Source organism: Rhineura floridana, chromosome 3, assembly GCF_030035675.1.
Source record: "Rhineura floridana isolate rRhiFlo1 chromosome 3, rRhiFlo1.hap2, whole genome shotgun sequence".
Taxonomy (NCBI): Eukaryota; Metazoa; Chordata; class Lepidosauria; order Squamata; family Rhineuridae; genus Rhineura; species Rhineura floridana.
This window is the reverse complement of record NC_084482.1, coordinates 140,309,178-140,326,894: the sequence shown is the minus strand read 5'-3', so window position 1 is coordinate 140,326,894 and position 17,717 is coordinate 140,309,178. Positions and strand designations below refer to the sequence as shown.

The 17,717-nt window shown below is 40.7% G+C and overlaps 1 protein-coding gene across 1 annotated transcript in view; it reads left to right on the top strand.

The window, feature by feature from the left end:
• Positions 1–2,322: 2,322 nt before the first annotated feature.
• The window catches only part of ACAD9 (acyl-CoA dehydrogenase family member 9), a 31,322-nt gene continuing 15,927 nt past the window's right edge, over positions 2,323–17,717 (top strand). Inside the window, exons 1-7 of the mRNA XM_061618145.1 lie at positions 2,323–2,563; positions 7,838–7,931; positions 8,691–8,792; positions 9,452–9,558; positions 13,127–13,227; positions 16,834–16,912; positions 17,292–17,466. Coding sequence (XP_061474129.1) covers positions 2,438–2,563; positions 7,838–7,931; positions 8,691–8,792; positions 9,452–9,558; positions 13,127–13,227; positions 16,834–16,912; positions 17,292–17,466 — 784 coding nt within the window. The 5' untranslated portion in view covers positions 2,323–2,437. The remainder of the gene's footprint in view (positions 2,564–7,837; positions 7,932–8,690; positions 8,793–9,451; positions 9,559–13,126; positions 13,228–16,833; positions 16,913–17,291; positions 17,467–17,717) is intronic.

Here is a 17,717-nt window from a genome sequence, read left to right as displayed (position 1 = left end):
TAATACACTTCTTAGTTTAGTTAACTATTTGTAAAATTGCAATGCTTAAATGTCCACAGTAACTTTGCAAGGAAGGAGAATGGGGAGAAAGCAGAATTTAGCCACACCCCTTTGATTGCTGATTGGCCACATCCCCATGACCTCCAAGCAGCCCTTCCAGGTCTCGTGGGCACAAGCCACCACTGTAGGCTGGTAAGGCGATCCCTCAGATATTCTGGTCTTGTGCTGTTTAGGGCTTTAGACATAAAAAGTAAAACTTTAAATTTGACCTTTCTTGCTACAATGGCCTTCTGTTGACTGGCCTGGCCAAAAGCAAGTAAGATTAAATGTTCCTTACCCAGGGTCTCTGAGCAGGTGAGAAGGAATGATCCCGTCACTTCAGCTGGACATGGGAACACTCTCATTTAGCTATCTTAATTTCTAGTCACATAATTTTTTTGTTTCAGTGATATGCTCCAAACAACTGTGATTGATGCTTAATGTATCATACTTAATGACATCACCAGGGCCCACCCCATGACATCACTAGGGCCCACCCCTGAAATCTCAGCGTTTGGGATGCCCCTGAACTGGCAACCCTACTTAACACTGAATTTTAGCAAATCATGGGTGTTAGAACAAATTAAACCAGAACTGTCACTAGAAGCTAAAATGATGAAACTGAGGTTATCATACTTTGGACACATCATGAGAAGACATGATTCACTAGAAAAGACCATAATGCTGGGAAAAACAGAAGGGAGTAGAAAACGAGAAAGGCCAAACAAGAGATGGATTGATTCCATAAAGGAAGCCACAGACCTGAACTTACAAGATCTGAACAGGGTGGCTCACGACAGATACTCTTAGAAGTCACTGATTCATAGGGTCGCCATAAGTTGTAATCGACTTGAAGGTACATAACAACAACAACAAACGTGCACAGTGTTGCTTCTACTCCCTTTTTTTTATAGCTCAAAGACCTAAAGCAACATCATGTATAGGCAGCGTTGTGTAACCTCAAGAAAGCAGAATCAGCCGAAGAGATAGATAGAAAAGGAGATAAGAGGGAGCCACCCTTGCAGGTTCGGCTTTGCCAAGCATTCCACCAGGGGGCACTTTTATTTATTTATTTATTATACTTGTATACCGCCCCATAGCCGAAGCTCTCTGGACAGTTTACAGTAACTAAAAACAAATACAATTTAAGATACATCTTTTCTTGTTGCGTGCTTAGAAATAGGAAAGTTTAACGTTACAATCTGACAGTTGGATGTTCTTCCATTTCCCAGAATTGAGAAGCAGCTGTCCATTGAGAATAATGGAGAAATCCAGGATTTTAGCATATGTCTGCTTGGGCAGTAGCCTGTCCACCCAATATCAAAGAGTAGCAACAACTTTTTAAATCAAGTCTTATTTCTTGTGCTAATTGAGGTGTATTTTGTTTTTCAAACATTTATGAATTGTCCCCATATTGCTGGTTTGAGGGATTGTGGCAGAAAGACAGATCTCCAGTATGGGTCCATCATTTCTCTTGTAGAGAGATGGGGCTGAAAGCCCAAAAACACCCCTCTGATTCGTAGCAGAAGTCCTCTAACTTGCCTTCTTAGCTGCAGGGGTGTAGTAATCTGGGGTCTCAGGGTAGGACTTAGTCCCCTTAATTTTTTTTAGGAGCAGGGTCCCAGCAGGGTCCCTATGTCTCCAGAATCCTATAAGTCAATGACCATGAAAGAGTGTGTTACCCACTGAGAAGAGTCTTCTAACATGCTTCCTTGTCCTTTTTTGCTGATTGGAACCAATCAGAATGAAAGGTGAGTCAGCTACTGAGCAGAGTCTTCTCTGCAGACAACATGCTCCTCTTTCATGCTGATTGGCTCCTGGGAACATGTGTTATGATGGGCAAAGGCATTAACAAGGATCTCATTCTAAACCCAGCAGCAAAAAATGAAGGGGAGGGGAAGGGGTAGGGATGTGGCCGTGACTATCATGACTGGATCCCTCAGTTTTGAATTTGCCACTACAATGCTGTTCAGCTACAAGGAAAAGTCTGCACGCCTGCCGTTTGATTAGCATGCACACGCGTTTGTGCATTGCATATAAAATAGAAATAAACTTTTCCCCCACACGAAATGAAATAGAAAGAAGTCGCTCCTGTCTTCCGTATGTGTCGGAGTCACCCTGAATTTCTCCACTGTTTTCTGTGGGCAACTGCCATTTACACCCCTAGGGAGATAGAGAAATGGAGCTCTAAGTCAACCCGTAAGCCGGGCTCCAAGTGTGAATCTAACTACAAGTCTATGAAGAGAAGAACGCAAAGCTCTGAGTGAGGGGAGGAGCGATTTCCCCGGCATGCCCCTCTCTGCCTGAGAAGTGAAGCGAGCGGCTTGGTGTTGCATCATCGGTGTGCACCGACGGTTTCCCTCGAGGAAGGTGCGACGGGCGAGTGGCTGTTAGAGACATGAGCCGGCTCGATCTTCTTTTCCGAGTGGCGCGCGCCGCCTTCCCCACTGGGGTCAGGCAGTTCCGCACCGCCTGCCCTCGGCCTGCTTTCGCCAAGGAGCTTTTCTTGGGGACGCTGCGAAAGGTGAGGCCCATCTGGGCTCCTGCGAGAATCTCGAAGCCCTGCCGGTTCTGGGGCATTAAATGCCGTCCCGCAGGCTCAGGAGCCCCTGCGATGCCCTTTAAAGGATGCCAAAAAGCAAGACAGAGCCCTTTAAAAGCCAATTGGCGCCTGGCTTACTTTCGCTTCTGTCTTGTTTTCTAAGACTGTTGGAATTGATATTTCTTTTCTTCAGATCTTTTCGAAAATGTAATCTGCCCCTCCCCTCTCTGAAAACCACTGCCTAGACTTCAACATCGCTTATATTTCATTACAAAACTTACTGTTTCAAGGAGCGGAAGTCTTGACAGGAAGTCTAGGAAGCTTTTCCCTCCTTGTATATTTATGGTTTTCCTAATAAATTTATTGTTGTTGTTGTTGTTATTATTATTATAATATTATTATTATTATTACTACCACTACTACAACTACTGCTGCTTCATTTTTTTAAAGCAGGACTGTACCTGGGCACTGACAACTTTCTTATATTTGAAAGCAGAACTCATTTGTTTCCCTATGAGGGGGAAAGGTTTAAGGCAGGTCATGTTCTATTATGGTTTGGTCAGGCTTAATTTTTTCCCCTGATACCTTTAGTCTGAACAGAAAATGTGTTTTTCCTTTGTTGTGATTTGTAGTGCCCAATCCACATGACTTTTAATGTTATGGAGATGTCATTGCCCTCCCCCAAATATTGGACTATAATATTTTGCCATGTGAAAGAATATACTTTTTCCAAAAGAAGAAATAGTGCCTTAGCTGAGTAGCACATCAGGTGAAGAATCCTAGGCAGCTCTTCCCTTTAGGCAGGAAATGTGCTTGCTGCAGATACACCAGCATTTGGTAATGGTTTCTCCAGCAAACTGTTTGTATTGTATGTGTCTGTGTATTTAAGGGGAAGGGATATGCTTTGCATGACAGAAGATGCCATGTTCCATCTACAGCATCTCAGGTAGGGGAAAGACCCCTATCTGAAATCCTGGAGAGCCACTGCCAGTCAATGTAGACAATACTGAGCTAGATGGGTCAGTGGTCTGACTCAGTATATAGTAGCATCCTATGTTCCTTTGCATACTCAAATACTTCTTCATACATATCAGGAAGCAACAGGCCAATCTGGGTTTCCATATTCACCTGTATGTGAGTGTATACTTGCCTCTCAAGTTTGCTCTGTAAGCGTGAGTCTGCCCGCATTTTCAGAGTTTGGCAGACAGAAGAGGCAGGGAGCAGATGGTTGACTTGAGGTGAGATTTTAGACAACAAGTGTGTGAAACCAGCAGCTACTTCAGGACCTCCCTGTAGTGGGGAGACAAATAGCAAGACACCAGTTAGTGGGAGTGTCGTCTAAAGAACTTATCAAATTCAGCTCACTTCAGCCAGCAAGCCCAACTAAAGCTAAATTAAATTTCAGAGATCCTACAACACATTCTGGATTTTGAGAAGACCTTCCATATAATTAGGCCATAATTTATTCCTGGATGTTTGAACTTCAGTTGATGTAAAAACTAACATGTTACACTACAATACAAAAATTTCCAGAGTAGATTCTGCATAATGGATAGGTTTAGCATGATTTTAGAGTTATCCTTTTGGTTTTAAACAGCAAATTCAAAGTGCTTTTTTCTTAGTAGAGCTCATGTTTGAATATCTACTTTTCTGCAAGCATGGCTACCACCCTGAACACACTTATAAATAAGATCTACTGACTCATTGAACTCCCAAGGAAACCTGCTTGGAATTGAGGTAGGGGTGTGTGTATGTTTAGAAGCTTCACAGAGAGTTATGCCTCCATTGAGGTGTTATCTTTGCCGTGTTTAGCAGTTTTCCAGCTGGGACGAGAGTAGGTGTATGTTAATACATGTTCACCTTTTCAGTTTCTAATTGTTCAACATGCTGTCTTATTTTGCAAGACTTGGAATGTGTTAGTATCTTTAGAAATTAACACTTTTTAACTTGACAAGAAGCTAATGGTGTTTCACAATCAGGATTCTTACAGTGCACTCCTAAACTTGTTTACTCAGAATCAAGTCCTCTTGTATTCAGTAGGGTGTACTCCTAGGTAAGTGTAAAGAGGATTGCAGCCTTCACCTTGTTTTGAAAATTCAATAAATGTTCCTAAACAATTGTATCTTTTTAGTGATGTAAACTTATCATTTTGTTTAGATTTCTAGCCCCTTTTATCCTGAAGGTTTAAGGGGGGAAATAAAATATCTGATAACATATGTTAAGCTGCCCCAACCCATAGACCTAATCTTTATTTCTGAACTGAAAGATCTTTGGGTTCATTTAAATGTTACAGCCTTGTGTGGAGTCTACTGAAAAGCACTTGCTTGTGGTAAAATTTACAAGCCTCTAGTCTCATCCATTGGCATCCATTGCATGCAGCATTTTCAGGCCAGTGCTGCACATTCAGAGCAAATGTTAACACTGAAATACTAATGTCCTTGCCAACACATGGGTTGAGGCTTGTAAATGCAGCCATGAGGGAGTGTTTTTCTCCTACTGCCACACGGGGATATTTTGACAGCCTTTAGAGCTCTTCTGCAAGACAATTTGACTTAGATAAGCTTTATTTAAAAAAGTACATTTTGACAAAACACAAACCTATAAGATTGTTAATACTTTCAGTAAACCAAATGTCTTCTCAGTATCAGCCTTAGCATTGTTCCATGAACTGGGCTATGCATATTTCTGCTGTTCAAGACTGGTGAGTCCTGAATATACTCCTAATCCTGTTATTTCCCCCAGGAATTCCAGTAAAAAAAGTTGGTTCATTATGTCAGCATCCCTCCCACATGTATGGGACTGAGGGCTTAGCATGTCAGGTCGGGGTTAGAGCACTTGGATAGAGAGTTGAAAGGGACCTTGGAAGTCTAGCCCAACATCTTGCTCAATTTAGGATCTTCAGTGCAGGAGACCATCCATGGCTCACGGGAGTAAAGGAGAGTCCACCATCTCCCAAAGCAGTCTGTTTTGCCGTTGAAAGCTCTTATTGTTGGGAGAAAGTTTTTCCTTATGTTTACCTGAAATCTGCTTCGCTGCAATTGCCACCCTAGATTCCTCCTGGGAGGAAGGGTGGGATATAAATTAATTAATTAAATAAATAACTTTTCATCCTTTGGTTCTAGTGCTGCCCTCTGGCGTGAGAGAGAACAAGTGTGCTGTAATACTAATGAAAGCAACATGTTTCAGTTTTTTATGTTTCTTACAAATGTTTCCAACATAAAACCAATGCCACCTTACAATAATTTATTTTGAGTTTCAGTGTTTCAAAATAAAATATCATACAAAACAAAATTGCAGTGCACCATTTGTAATTCAGAAATATGAGAGCATTGGTCGGGGGTCTGATTACTTTTGCAAGGCACTGTATATACCACAATTAATTGATGTCAAAGACAATACAATATCCCAAATATTTTGCCAATAAATACTCCAGCTTGGATGTATTTTAGGGGAAGGAGTCCCATAGTTTGAACTTAACCACTGAGAATACCCTTCACAAGATGCACTAGCTATCACATTACTGAATTGGCTTGTAAAATATTTCCTTTCTCAGATCAAAGCTTCTGATCTTTGATATCAGCTTGTTTGTCATGGCTTTATTAACTTGTTTGCGTTCCTGTGCTATGTTGGAAGTTCAAGGATTGACTTCCCATTTCTCATTAATGATTACACTTCAGATGAGCTTCCAAAGAGTCCCCCAGCTATTGGGAGTGGTTTTGCAGAGGGCAGAGGGGAGTGAAGTGGGGAGGACAAAGTGGAAATCTCCTTTGAGCAAACAGGATTCTGTTTGCGCTACTCTGGACCCAAACCTCATGCTCCTGGTGTTGTTAAAGTCCATAAAATGAGACAAATTGCTTCAGTTTCTTAACACTTGTATCATGAATGTAATGGGATCTCTGTAATAATTTTATTTCTAAAATTTGCTGCTTCAAAATGGAAGATGCTAGACAATTTGAATAAAGTGATACAGTTAATGCAGAACAGTAGAGAGGTTTTTTTGGGGGGGGGAGGCTTGTTATCGAAATGGCTGAGAAAATAGAAGGCACTGAAGGGACTCCCCAGGTGTAACACTATTGCTGTTTACTCTTATTGTAGACCTGTATGTTTTTTTTTAAGTGAACCTACTATATTACTTTCTTTGAGAAGCTGCTAATCTGCAATGAAATGATAGTGTGAATGGCGGATCATTAACAATTAAGGGCATACATTGCTGTTTTTTAAATAGGTATTAACAAGGTCTCCTTTACAATTCCTAGCAGTTATTAAAAGTAGAGTCCCAACGTCTCTAATTTCCAGGAAAGTGTCTGCAAGAAATCTGCATTCCCCCTAGGGCCAAGGCCAGGGCCGGTTCTAAAGGACGGCCAGGTTGGGCACTGGCCTGAGGGCCCCGGAGCTACAGGAGCCCCTGAGGGGCCCTCCGCTCCCCTTCCACGATCCGTACCCCCCCTCGCCCCCCACTTACCTGTCAGCCAGCTTTTTAGCATTGCCCTTAATGAAGATGGCAGCCGCAGCTTCCCTAAGGTACTGAAGCTGCTGCCGCCATCTTAGTTGATGGCAGAGATGTGTGCGCGTAGCACGCACGTGTGCCATCAACAAAGATGGCAGCGGAGGCTTCATTCCCCTTAGGGAAACTGCAGCCACCATCTTCATTAAGGGCAATGGTAAAGACTAGACAGGTAGGGGTGCGCAGGGGGCTGCGCACGAGTGCATATGCTCACACGCACACACACCGGGGGGCCAGGGCAAGCTGATGCCCAAAGGCCCCCGCATGCCTGGAGCCAGCCCTGGCTAAGGCCTTTGTATCAATTTGGGGAGGGGAACAGTAGGGTTGTTTTATTTTTTTAGAAGCTGTTTGTGCACAACTCCCAAACTGTTTAATTTCCCCAAATTTGAAAGACACAACAGCAGTTTAAAGGGAAACTGATGGGGATGGGATAATGCAGATAGCCTCAAGTGTCCTTTTAAGCAGCTCTTATGTCAAATCCCCAAATTGCTTCTGAGCACAGAAGTTTACTGACCAGTCAGAAACTTCTGTAGCTTCAGCATCCAAGAAGGAGAAACTGAAGGAAAAAAAAAACTTCTGGGATGTTAGTATATAGACTTGTAAGTGTCCATTCTTCTGTTTGAGATGTATACATAACATCTGTGCCAGAGCTAATTCCCATCTGCCCACATAACAGGAGTAATGTTATCCAGTTTCTGAGTCTTCTCCCTTAATGATAAAGAAGGGTTTAAAAAAAAATCCTGTCATTCTAGGAGGATGTTTTCCCTTTTCCTGAGATTAGCAATGAAGAATTGGAAGAAATCAACCAGTTTGTGGGGCCAGTAGAAAAATTTTTCCATGAAGAAGGTAAACGCCTGTCCCTTTTTATAAAGTCTTTTTCTGTAAGGCTTTTCATAAGGTTTTTATCATATAGTACTTAAAACATTGAGGAATACAGCTTGTTGTTTACACATATATATTTTCCATATATGATTTACTCAGCAAAAAGAGGAAATCAGCATGTATCTTGAAGCTAAGATACTCTACTATGGCAGGTGTGGAGAATCTGACTCTCCAGATGTTGCTAAACTACAGCTCTCATCACTCTAGCAAGCATGGCCAATGACCAGGGATGATGGGAATTGTAGTTCCCCACACCTGTACTATGGAGTTGAATAGCTGATAATCTCATTTTAAAATATTTTCTTGTCTGCTATCATATTGTTGAGAATTCTGCATTTGTCTGAAAGCGAGGGAGAGATAATCTCGTAGATTATCTTGGTGTGATACAGTTGGCTGCTAAACTAATTTGAAAAAGCTGCTCATATTGGGTTCCCTGGCAAAAGTGATCTTTTCACCTTGCTGTTGATATGTATGGTTGGCTCCTTTCACCCCATGGAAGACCAGTAAATGTACTGACCTACGGGGAGCTATGAAAAATGATGAGGCAGAATGGCTGGAATCTCTACTTTGTGTTTGTTGGCTTCCTAAGTAGCAGGATTGTTAAAAATGATTAATTAGTAGAAGAATCTAACTCCATAAATAAACTTTACTAAATGAACTAGTCACACCTGTGCTTTCTGTAACCAGTTATATTGTATAACTTTATATATCACTATGTTTCAGTGGATTCTAAGAAAATTGACCAAGATGCTAAAATTCCACAAGAAACTCTGAATGGACTCAAGAACCTGGGGCTTTTTGGGACACAGATTCCAGAGGAATATGGTGAGAAACGTACAGAAAATTGGACTTTATTCTTTGTTCTACTAATATATGTTAAAATATTAAATATGTTTTTAATTACTTGTTTTAGCTGTTTTAGTGATAATTTTAATGTTTTTTTGTAAACCACAGAGGTCTTTACATACATGTGGTATACAAATTAGATTATATAAAAATAAATAATATGAGGGAAACCTTGAGATATTTCCTGCAATATTTCCTTGCTTTATTAATCACACACAGACATTATGGGGCATCTTGTTGTCCATACACTAGACAAATCAGATTCAATTGCATTGGCATTCAGACATATGAACTACCATCCAAATTGCATCTCTTCTTCCCCACCCCCACCCACCTGTAGAATAACTAAGAATTGGAAGTATGTGTTTCCTTACAACTTTCAAACGTCATTATCTGTTTTTGAACATACGTAGTGCTGCTCTTATGTGGGGTCGTCTTTTTTGGATGGGGAAGATGGAGAGAACTCCACCAGTCAGTGAAGACAATACTAAGCTAGATGGACCAATTGCCCGACTCCACATAAGGCAGCTTCTTGCATTCCTATGAACAAGTGTGCTCATGTGGGGTTTTTTGTTGTTACAAGAAATGGGTTGCAAGTAAAATGTTGATTGGTTTTGACTAAAAATAATTTTTTGCAGGTGGCCTTGGTCTCTCAAATACAATGTATGCCCGTTTAGGAGAAATCACTTCTCAGGATGGAGCTATTGCAGTAACTTTGGCAGCTCACCAAGCTATAGGACTAAAGGTAACTTTCCCATTTGTAGTAGATGATTTATGTGAAGATGCTGCAGTTTTAACCCTTCAAAGTTAGTCATGCATTTTTTTCAGGCCTGTGCAAGACTGTCTCCCTGCTGCCATAGGAGAGATCTGTGAAGAAGTACAACAGAAGGTTGATAGATAAGAAACCTCTAAAATACAATGTTAGTTGAGTAATAAAGAGCAGAATAGCTATGTCCATTTTAGAACCATTCAGAGAGGTTTGCGAAAATAACTGCTGGAGCTGAAAGTTGTAGCATTAGAACAAAAGCAAATGAAACAGACTTAGTTCAATTTTAATAAATTTAAGATGACAGCTTTGAAAAATGGAAAGGTTTAACATGCATTAACTGTTCTAGCTTGTTGGACATTCATGTTGTCTTTATTAATATCAGTTTGGTTGTGATCAATAAGCCTGGCTAAACAGTGGTCTAAAGCCCAGGAGGGCAACCCATGACCTTCCTTGTGTCCTGCCATGGGTTGCCCAGCCCTTGGCAGCAAAATTCAACCCTGTGCTGGCATTTTGTCTTCCTCCCCATGTATCAGTACCGATCATGGAATCATAGAAACATGAAATAGTAGATTTGGAAGAGTTATATAAGGCCATTGAGTCCTACCCACTGCTCAATGCAGGAATCCAAGTTAAAGAATACCTGACGGGTGGCTGTCCAGCTGCCTCTTGAAGGCCTCCAATCTTTATTATGGTCAATGACCAGAGCTTAATAAAAACTACATAAAACATATTCTCCAAATATATAAAATGTCAAATAGAATAAAATAAAGTAAAATAGCACAAAACAGATAAAACATAATTGTTTGGACAGCAGTATTACAGTCATAATCATAATCATGTTCATTAATAGGCAAAAAACCTTGCAGTTTAAGAACGTACCTATAGCCCACAGATATTTCTATCAAACTTTAAAAAGCAGGGAAATTGGGCAGCTGTAGTGAATGCACCAGGGGAGCAGGAGACCTCACCTCCTCTGTGAGATGTTGGACTGCCCTACAAATTTGTCAGAATGCAAACACCATTTGGGTTGGTCTTTCACAGTCTAAGAGCAGAAGGAAGGAGGAAGCGAGAGGAGAGGGGAAGGAGGGAAAAAAGCAGGTCTGATCATTTGCATGCTTATTGAGTTCAATGGGATTTACTCCTATGCAATCATGGTTAGGATAGGAAAAACTGACCATGGGGGAGGGGGAGGGGGAGGGGGAAGGACCATAATGGAGGGGGCAAAGGAAGGGGGAGGGGAGGGCAGGTTTGATCATTTGCAGACTTATAGAGTTCAATGGTATTTACTTCCGTGCAGTCATGCTTAAGATAGGTAAAACTGGCCATGGGGAGGAGGAAGGGGAAGGGGTTGGGGATGGGGGGAGGGGCAAAGGGAGGGGAAGGCAAGAGGCAAGAGGGAGGGAATAGGAGGGAGGAGAAGGGAGGGTGGGTTTGATTGTATACTTTTTGAGTTCAGTGGGATTTATTTCTGTGCAACCATGTTTGAAAATGGAAATGGACTGCCTTCAAGTCAATCCTGACTTATGTTGACCCTATGAATAGGATTTTCATGGTAAACGGTATTCAGAGGTGGTTTTACCATTGCCTTCCTCTGAGGCTGAGAGGCAGTGACTGGCCCAAGGTCGCCCAGTGAGCTTCATGGCTGTGTGGGGATTTGAACTCTGGTCTCCCAGGACGTAGTCCAACACTGACCTGGGGGAGGGGCAGGGAGATTAGGGGGAGGAGATTGGGTGGGTGGGTACTGGGCAGAAGGGACGCCCCTATCCTTTATTTATTTATTTATTTGATTTATATCCCGCCGTTCCTCCCAGCAGTAGCCCAGGGCGGCAAACAGAAATGATAAAAACACTTTAAAACATCATAAAAAGACCTTAAAATACATTAAAACAAAACAATGTTAAAAACATTTTTAAAAAAGCTTTAAAAACATTTTTTTTAAAAAAGAGTTAAAAACATTATTAAAGAAAACATATTAAAACATCATAAAAAGACCTTAAAATACGTTAAAACAAAAGAACGTTAAAAACATTTTTAAAAAAGCTTTAAAAACATTAAAAAAGGGTTAAAAACATTATTAAAGAAAACATATTAAAAGCAATTCTAACACAGACGCAGACTGGGATAGGTCTCAACTTAAAAGGCTTGTTAAAAGAGGAAAAGTCTTCAAAAGGCACCAAAAAGATAGCAGACAGCAAAAGGAAAATATTGTGAACAGTATCATTGCTTTTCAGCGTTTCCCCCACCTTTTTATTCTACAGCAGGCACATGTAGCCTCCCACCCAAATTTAAACCAAAGCTGTCCCTGGCCACATCCACACCAGGCCTTTATTTCACTTTGGACAGTCATGGCTTCTCTCAAAGAATCCTGGGAAGTGTAGTTAGTGAAGGTGCTGAGAGTTGCTATGAGACTCCCTGTTCCCCTCACAGACCTTCAATCAGAGTGACTGTTAAACCAGTCTGGTCACTGAAGCTCTGTCAGTGGAATAGCAGTCTCCTCTCAGCACCCTTCACAAACTACACTTTCCAAGATTCTCTGAGGGAAGCCATGACTGTCTCAAGTGAAATCAAAGTCTGGTGTGGGTGTGGCTCCCTGATTAGCCAAGCCCAGCAGCTGTGAGGCTTTTAGAACACTGACAGTTGGTTCTTACTGAGCATGCCCCGCATTACCATAGGCTTCCAACCAAAATTTCTTAAATTAAATAAAAATCAGCCAGGCATTTTTTTAACTTTTAAACTGCAGAAGATGAAGGCCAGAGTATGGGGCAAGGTCAGTATTAGGATTACAGGTACTCTGTGAACATGGCTGATTTTTTAATGAATTTCAAAAGATTATGAGAACTCTCAGAGAAAAACGTCCAAAAGGGCTCTGAGGGCTTTTTCCTCTTTTTAGACTTTGTACTCTTGATTCTCTCTGACTGTTTCGTGTATCACTATGAAAATTGACAAGGTTGTTAAGCAAGCGTTTCTGAGTTCAGTACTATATGTTTTGTAAGGTTTTGTTTTGAAATGAGCTTATGGGAAGCATCAGAATGGCATGGGGGGTATTTTCAATTTAACATTGCAGAATGTGAAAAATCTACACTGGCTATAGTATACAGCCACTCTTGTGGCTGTATAATTCCAGACTCCAGAAAAGGAGATTATAAAATGGCTAGAATTAATTCTGATTCATTTTACACGCTGTAGCACAGAAGTGAGTGCATTTTCATTGGAGAGGAGCATGAGAGCATAAAATGCTTTCAATTGCCCCGTTCATTGAATCTCCCCAGGTAAATCGCATTCCCTGCAGCCTGCCAAACAGTTGTTTTGTGGGCTGAGGGGAGTGCGATTTGCCAGCACCAATCAGCTCTGAGATCCCATTGTGCACCTTCCTCCTTCTGCCAAAGTGAGGTGAGGAGGGTGCATGTGTGAGTGCGCAGCCCATCACCAAATGTGGCCCTCAGGGCCATAGTCTGTATACCTCTATTTTAAGCCAGTAAGATTGGTTTGTCTTCATGAGTTAATTAACAGTCCATTCATGTTTTGTTTTGTCTTTTAATGGCAGGGAATCCTTATTGCAGGCACTGAAGAACAAAAGAAAAAATACCTACCTAAACTGGCTTCTGGGGAACACATTGCAGCATTTTGCCTCACTGAACCAGGAAGGTAATATGTTTGCCTTTTAAAAAAGAAAATACTTTAAGAGATGGTACTGAGAAACTGAACTGGAAATGAGAAAATCTCTAGTTTAGAATCTCTCCTCTCCTCTTGTCATGAAAGAGGCGGTGATCTTTTTTTTTTTTTTTTTACAATAATTTTTATTCAAATTTTCATAAAACATACAAAACAAAATCATAAAACATTCAAAGACAAAAAACAAAACAAAACAAAAATAATTAAACAAAAAAAATAAAATATTGACTTCCCATTTGTCACAGATCAAATCAGTTATAGGTCTACAATACATAACAATCCTGTCTCTTAAATCATATTATAAAATCACTTTCCTCCAGTAGTTATCTTAATTAATCATCAAATCTCATAAACATTACTTTATTCTTTCCACAAAAAGTCAAAGAGAGGTTTCAATTCTTTAAGAAATATATCTATCAATTTTTCTCCAAATAAACATGTCGATTAATCCATCTCGTTAATAATTATAATAATCTTATTGTCATAACCATAGTCCAAATAAGCATTTCGATTAATCCATCTCATCAAAATCTGTTAGGTTCAATAATTTCAATAGCCATTATTCCATTATCCCTATTAGTTCCATCTTCCATCTTCAATAGTCCTGTTAAGTCCAGTAATTTCAGTGTCCAATCTTCCATTATCAGTATTCCATAATAATCTTGCTGTCGTAGCCATAGTCATATAATAAGAGTCTGATGGGAATTTCCTCTATCCCAAATATTTTCTTGCCATCCATTCTGAATAAGTTGCTGAAATACTGTTGTAAAGTCATATCTCTGTTCTTCTTTTTTACAAAATGCACTGGCTCATCTCTTGAGAGTTTTTCCATTGTCACATGGCTGCAGTTAATTCCATAGATTTTCTCTATATCAAGCTCCATCACGTCATTCCAGTCCAAAAGATTATCCAAGCCATTGATAACTTTATCTCTAATATCTTCATTAATTTCTTCAGAGATAACGTTAAATTCCAAACAGTAGATTTTATTTCTAAAATCCATAAACTCCAGATCTTTTTCCAATTCCACATTTGTTCCAATCTCCAGGTCTTGTATCTTCCCTTTATTTTTTCTTTTCTCATCTCTGATCTCATTCTCCTCTCTCACAGGATCCCCTATTTCTTTAAGCTCCTGCGTCATTTTGCTCAGTTCAATTTTCAGCTCCTTACTGCCCTGTCGCAGGGTTTGTTTCGTTATCTCAATCTCATCCATTATTTTCTGAAACATAGTTACTTCCAGATTCTCAGTCACTTTCTTGATTGCCATTTTTAAAACCACGAAAACAAAGCAAAACAAAAATAAAGAAGAACCACTTCTTATTTCAGCAACAATTGGGTTAATATTCCAGGCTTGATGACATCACAGTATAAACAGAGCAGCCTGCCTTATCTCTCTATGTTCAAGAATGCAAAACAAATTTAGTTCCCAGCATCAAAACAATTAGTGGCGTCGTGAAGAAGCAGATTCGTCAAAATAAAATAGACCAAAAAGAGAATAGTCCCAGACAATATAATATTCCTCGGAATAGAAATCAGGAATAGAAATCCCTCTTCTGTTTATATCTTTAGAATGCACATGAAAGAGGCGGTGATCTGACCGCTCCTGAAAAAAACACCCTGGACCCATTGGTTTGCGACAACTACCACCTGGTCGCAAATACCCCCTTCTTAGGAAAGGTGATTGAGAGGGTTGTGGTGCAGCAATTGCAAGTACTCTTGGATGAAACAGATTATGTTGACCCATCCCAGTCTGGGTTCAGGCCTGGTTATGGGACTGAATCGGCCTTGGTTGCCCTGATAGATGACCTTTATCGGGAGAAGGACAGGGGGAGTGGTACCCTATTATTCTTACTTGATCTCTCAGCAGCTTTTGATGCCATTGACCATGGTATGCTTCTGGGCCGACTTGTTGAGATGGGTTATTGGAGGCACTGTTTTACAGTGGTTCTGATCCTACCTCCAGGACTGTTTTCAGAGAATAGCATTGGGTGATTGTCTTTAGGCCTCCTGGCAGTTGTGCTGTGGGATGCCACAGAGTACCATTTTGCCCCCCATGCTGCTTAACATCTATATGAAGCCCTTGGGAGTGGTCATCAGGGGATTTGGGGCCAGATGTCAGCAGTATACGGACAATATCCAGCTGTCTTTCTCTGTAACATCTGAATCAGGAGAGGCCATGCAAGCTCTGGACCGCCGCCTGGACTCGGTGGTGGGCTAATAAACTGAGTCTGAATCTTAGCAAGACGGAGACGCTGTGGGTTGGTAGTTCCCGAATTCAGATAATTTGTCAGTTTCCTGCTTCGGATGGGGTTGTACTCCCTCTGAAAGAGCAGGTCCGTAGTCTGGGGTGCTCCTAGATCCATCTTTGTTGCTAGAGGCTCAGATGACCTCAGTGGCTAGGAGTGCTTTCTACCAGCTTCGGCTGGTGAGACAGCTACGGCCATTTCTGGACTGGGATAGCCTGACCACTGTTGTTCATGCACTGGTAACTTCCAGGCTAGATTACTGTAATGTGCTCTATGTGGGGCTACCCTTGTGTTTGCTCCGGAAGCTGCAGCTGGTGCAAAATGTGGCAGCGAGACTGCTCACTGGGGCAGGGTATTGCCAACATGTCACCCTGCTGCGGAAAGAATTACACTGGCTACCTGTTAGCTACCGGGCTAAGTTCAGTGTTCTAGTTTTGGTGTACAAAGCCCTATACAGCTTAGGACCAGGTTACCTGAAAGATCCTCTTATCCCTTTTACACCCAGTCGATCACTGTGCCTACTGAAGGTAGTCGATCACTGTGCTCAGGAGGTCCATTACGCGCAACATAGGAAGCGGACCTTTAGTGTAGTGGCACCTACCCTTTGGAATTCCCTCCCCTTAAATATTCGACAGGGGCCATCTCTGTTATCTTTTCTGTGCCTACTGAAGGCCTTCCTTTTTCAACAAGGCTTTTAAGTAGAGACCTTATCCCAGTCTGCATCTGTGTTGGAATTGCTTTTTAATGTTTTTTTAAAATAGATGTTTTTAAAGGTTTTTAAAAGTGTTTTTAAAGATGTTTTGTTTTAACATGTTTTTAATGGTGGTTTCATTTTAATATATTTTAAAGTCTGTTTTTATGATGTGAAGTGTTTTTAGTGCTTTTGTTTGCTGCCCATGGGTCCTACTGGGAGAAATAGCAGGATATAATAACAATAATAATAATAATAATAATAGTAGTAGTAGTAGTAGTAGTAATAATAAAACTCACTCAGTGGCCTTAAACCATTCTCAACTCATCATCTGCGGTATGGGATTAACACTGACCTACTTTATAGGATTGTTATAAGGATTGCAGCAAAAACACCCTGCAGCACTATATGAATGCTAAGTATTCAAGCAGTATCTGTTTTCACATTGCATTTCACATTGCACCAGCTTGCTTAACTTAATTCTGTTTGTGGGGCTCATCCTGTGCAGCTGTTGATTCCAGAGGCAATTTAGGAGACCATGTTTAGGAAGTTAGAATCATGGGAATATTTCTGTCCTTCAGGTGTAAGGACTGTGGAATCTTGCTCACTGCTAAGTTCCCATTTTCTATGTTTATATTTCAGTGGAAGTGACGCAGCATCCATCCAGACCAGAGCCACTTTGAGTGAAGATGGGAAAAGTTTCATATTAAATGGTTCAAAGGTACTTCTCCAGAGACGATATTACTTTTATGTTCTCTGTGTATCAGTTTGATCAAGTATCTTCTTTATTTTCCTCCCTTACCTATTTGTGTGTAAAGTTAGCTGAACAAGATCCATAGACAATGAAAACTGGTCTAGTTGCAAAAACATTGCATTGCCTTGAGCTCTAAGTTAACCTGGAATCTGTTTTTTCAGCTTTGTGTTGAACCTTGGCTGAACATTCCTAAGGAGACAGGCCCAAAGCCAAAGGATACATCTTAAAGCAGGCAGTAATGTTTGGCAGGAAAGATAGTGGGGGAAGGAATCAACCAATCGTATTATGAACTCAGGATCCATTCCATTCCAAGCAGAGCAAAAAGAACTTTCTTTTTCAATTGCAGATATGGATATCAAATGGTGGTATTGCGGACATTTTTACTGTGTTTGCAAGGACTGAGATTGTTGACAAAGATGGTGCAGTAAAAGACAAAATTACTGCTTTCATTGTAGAAAGAGCTTTTGGTGGAGTCACTAATGGAAAGCCAGAGGACAAACTGGGCATTCGAGGATCTAATAGTAAGAGCTAATAAATGTTGTTTTGGGAAGATGAAGGATTCATAGTTCTCCTGGACCAAGAAGAAATCCAGATTTTTGCATCAGCTTTATTTCTTAAAGTTCTGGGATACACTTCTTTTTTGTTGTCAGCAAAATAAAATGTATATTTATCAATCATTAAGTAGCTATTTATGGGCAAAAATCTTACAGTGGTGTACTCTGTATGTCAAAGAGGAAGTGGCAAACTACAAGAAATTAGAACTGGGGATCTG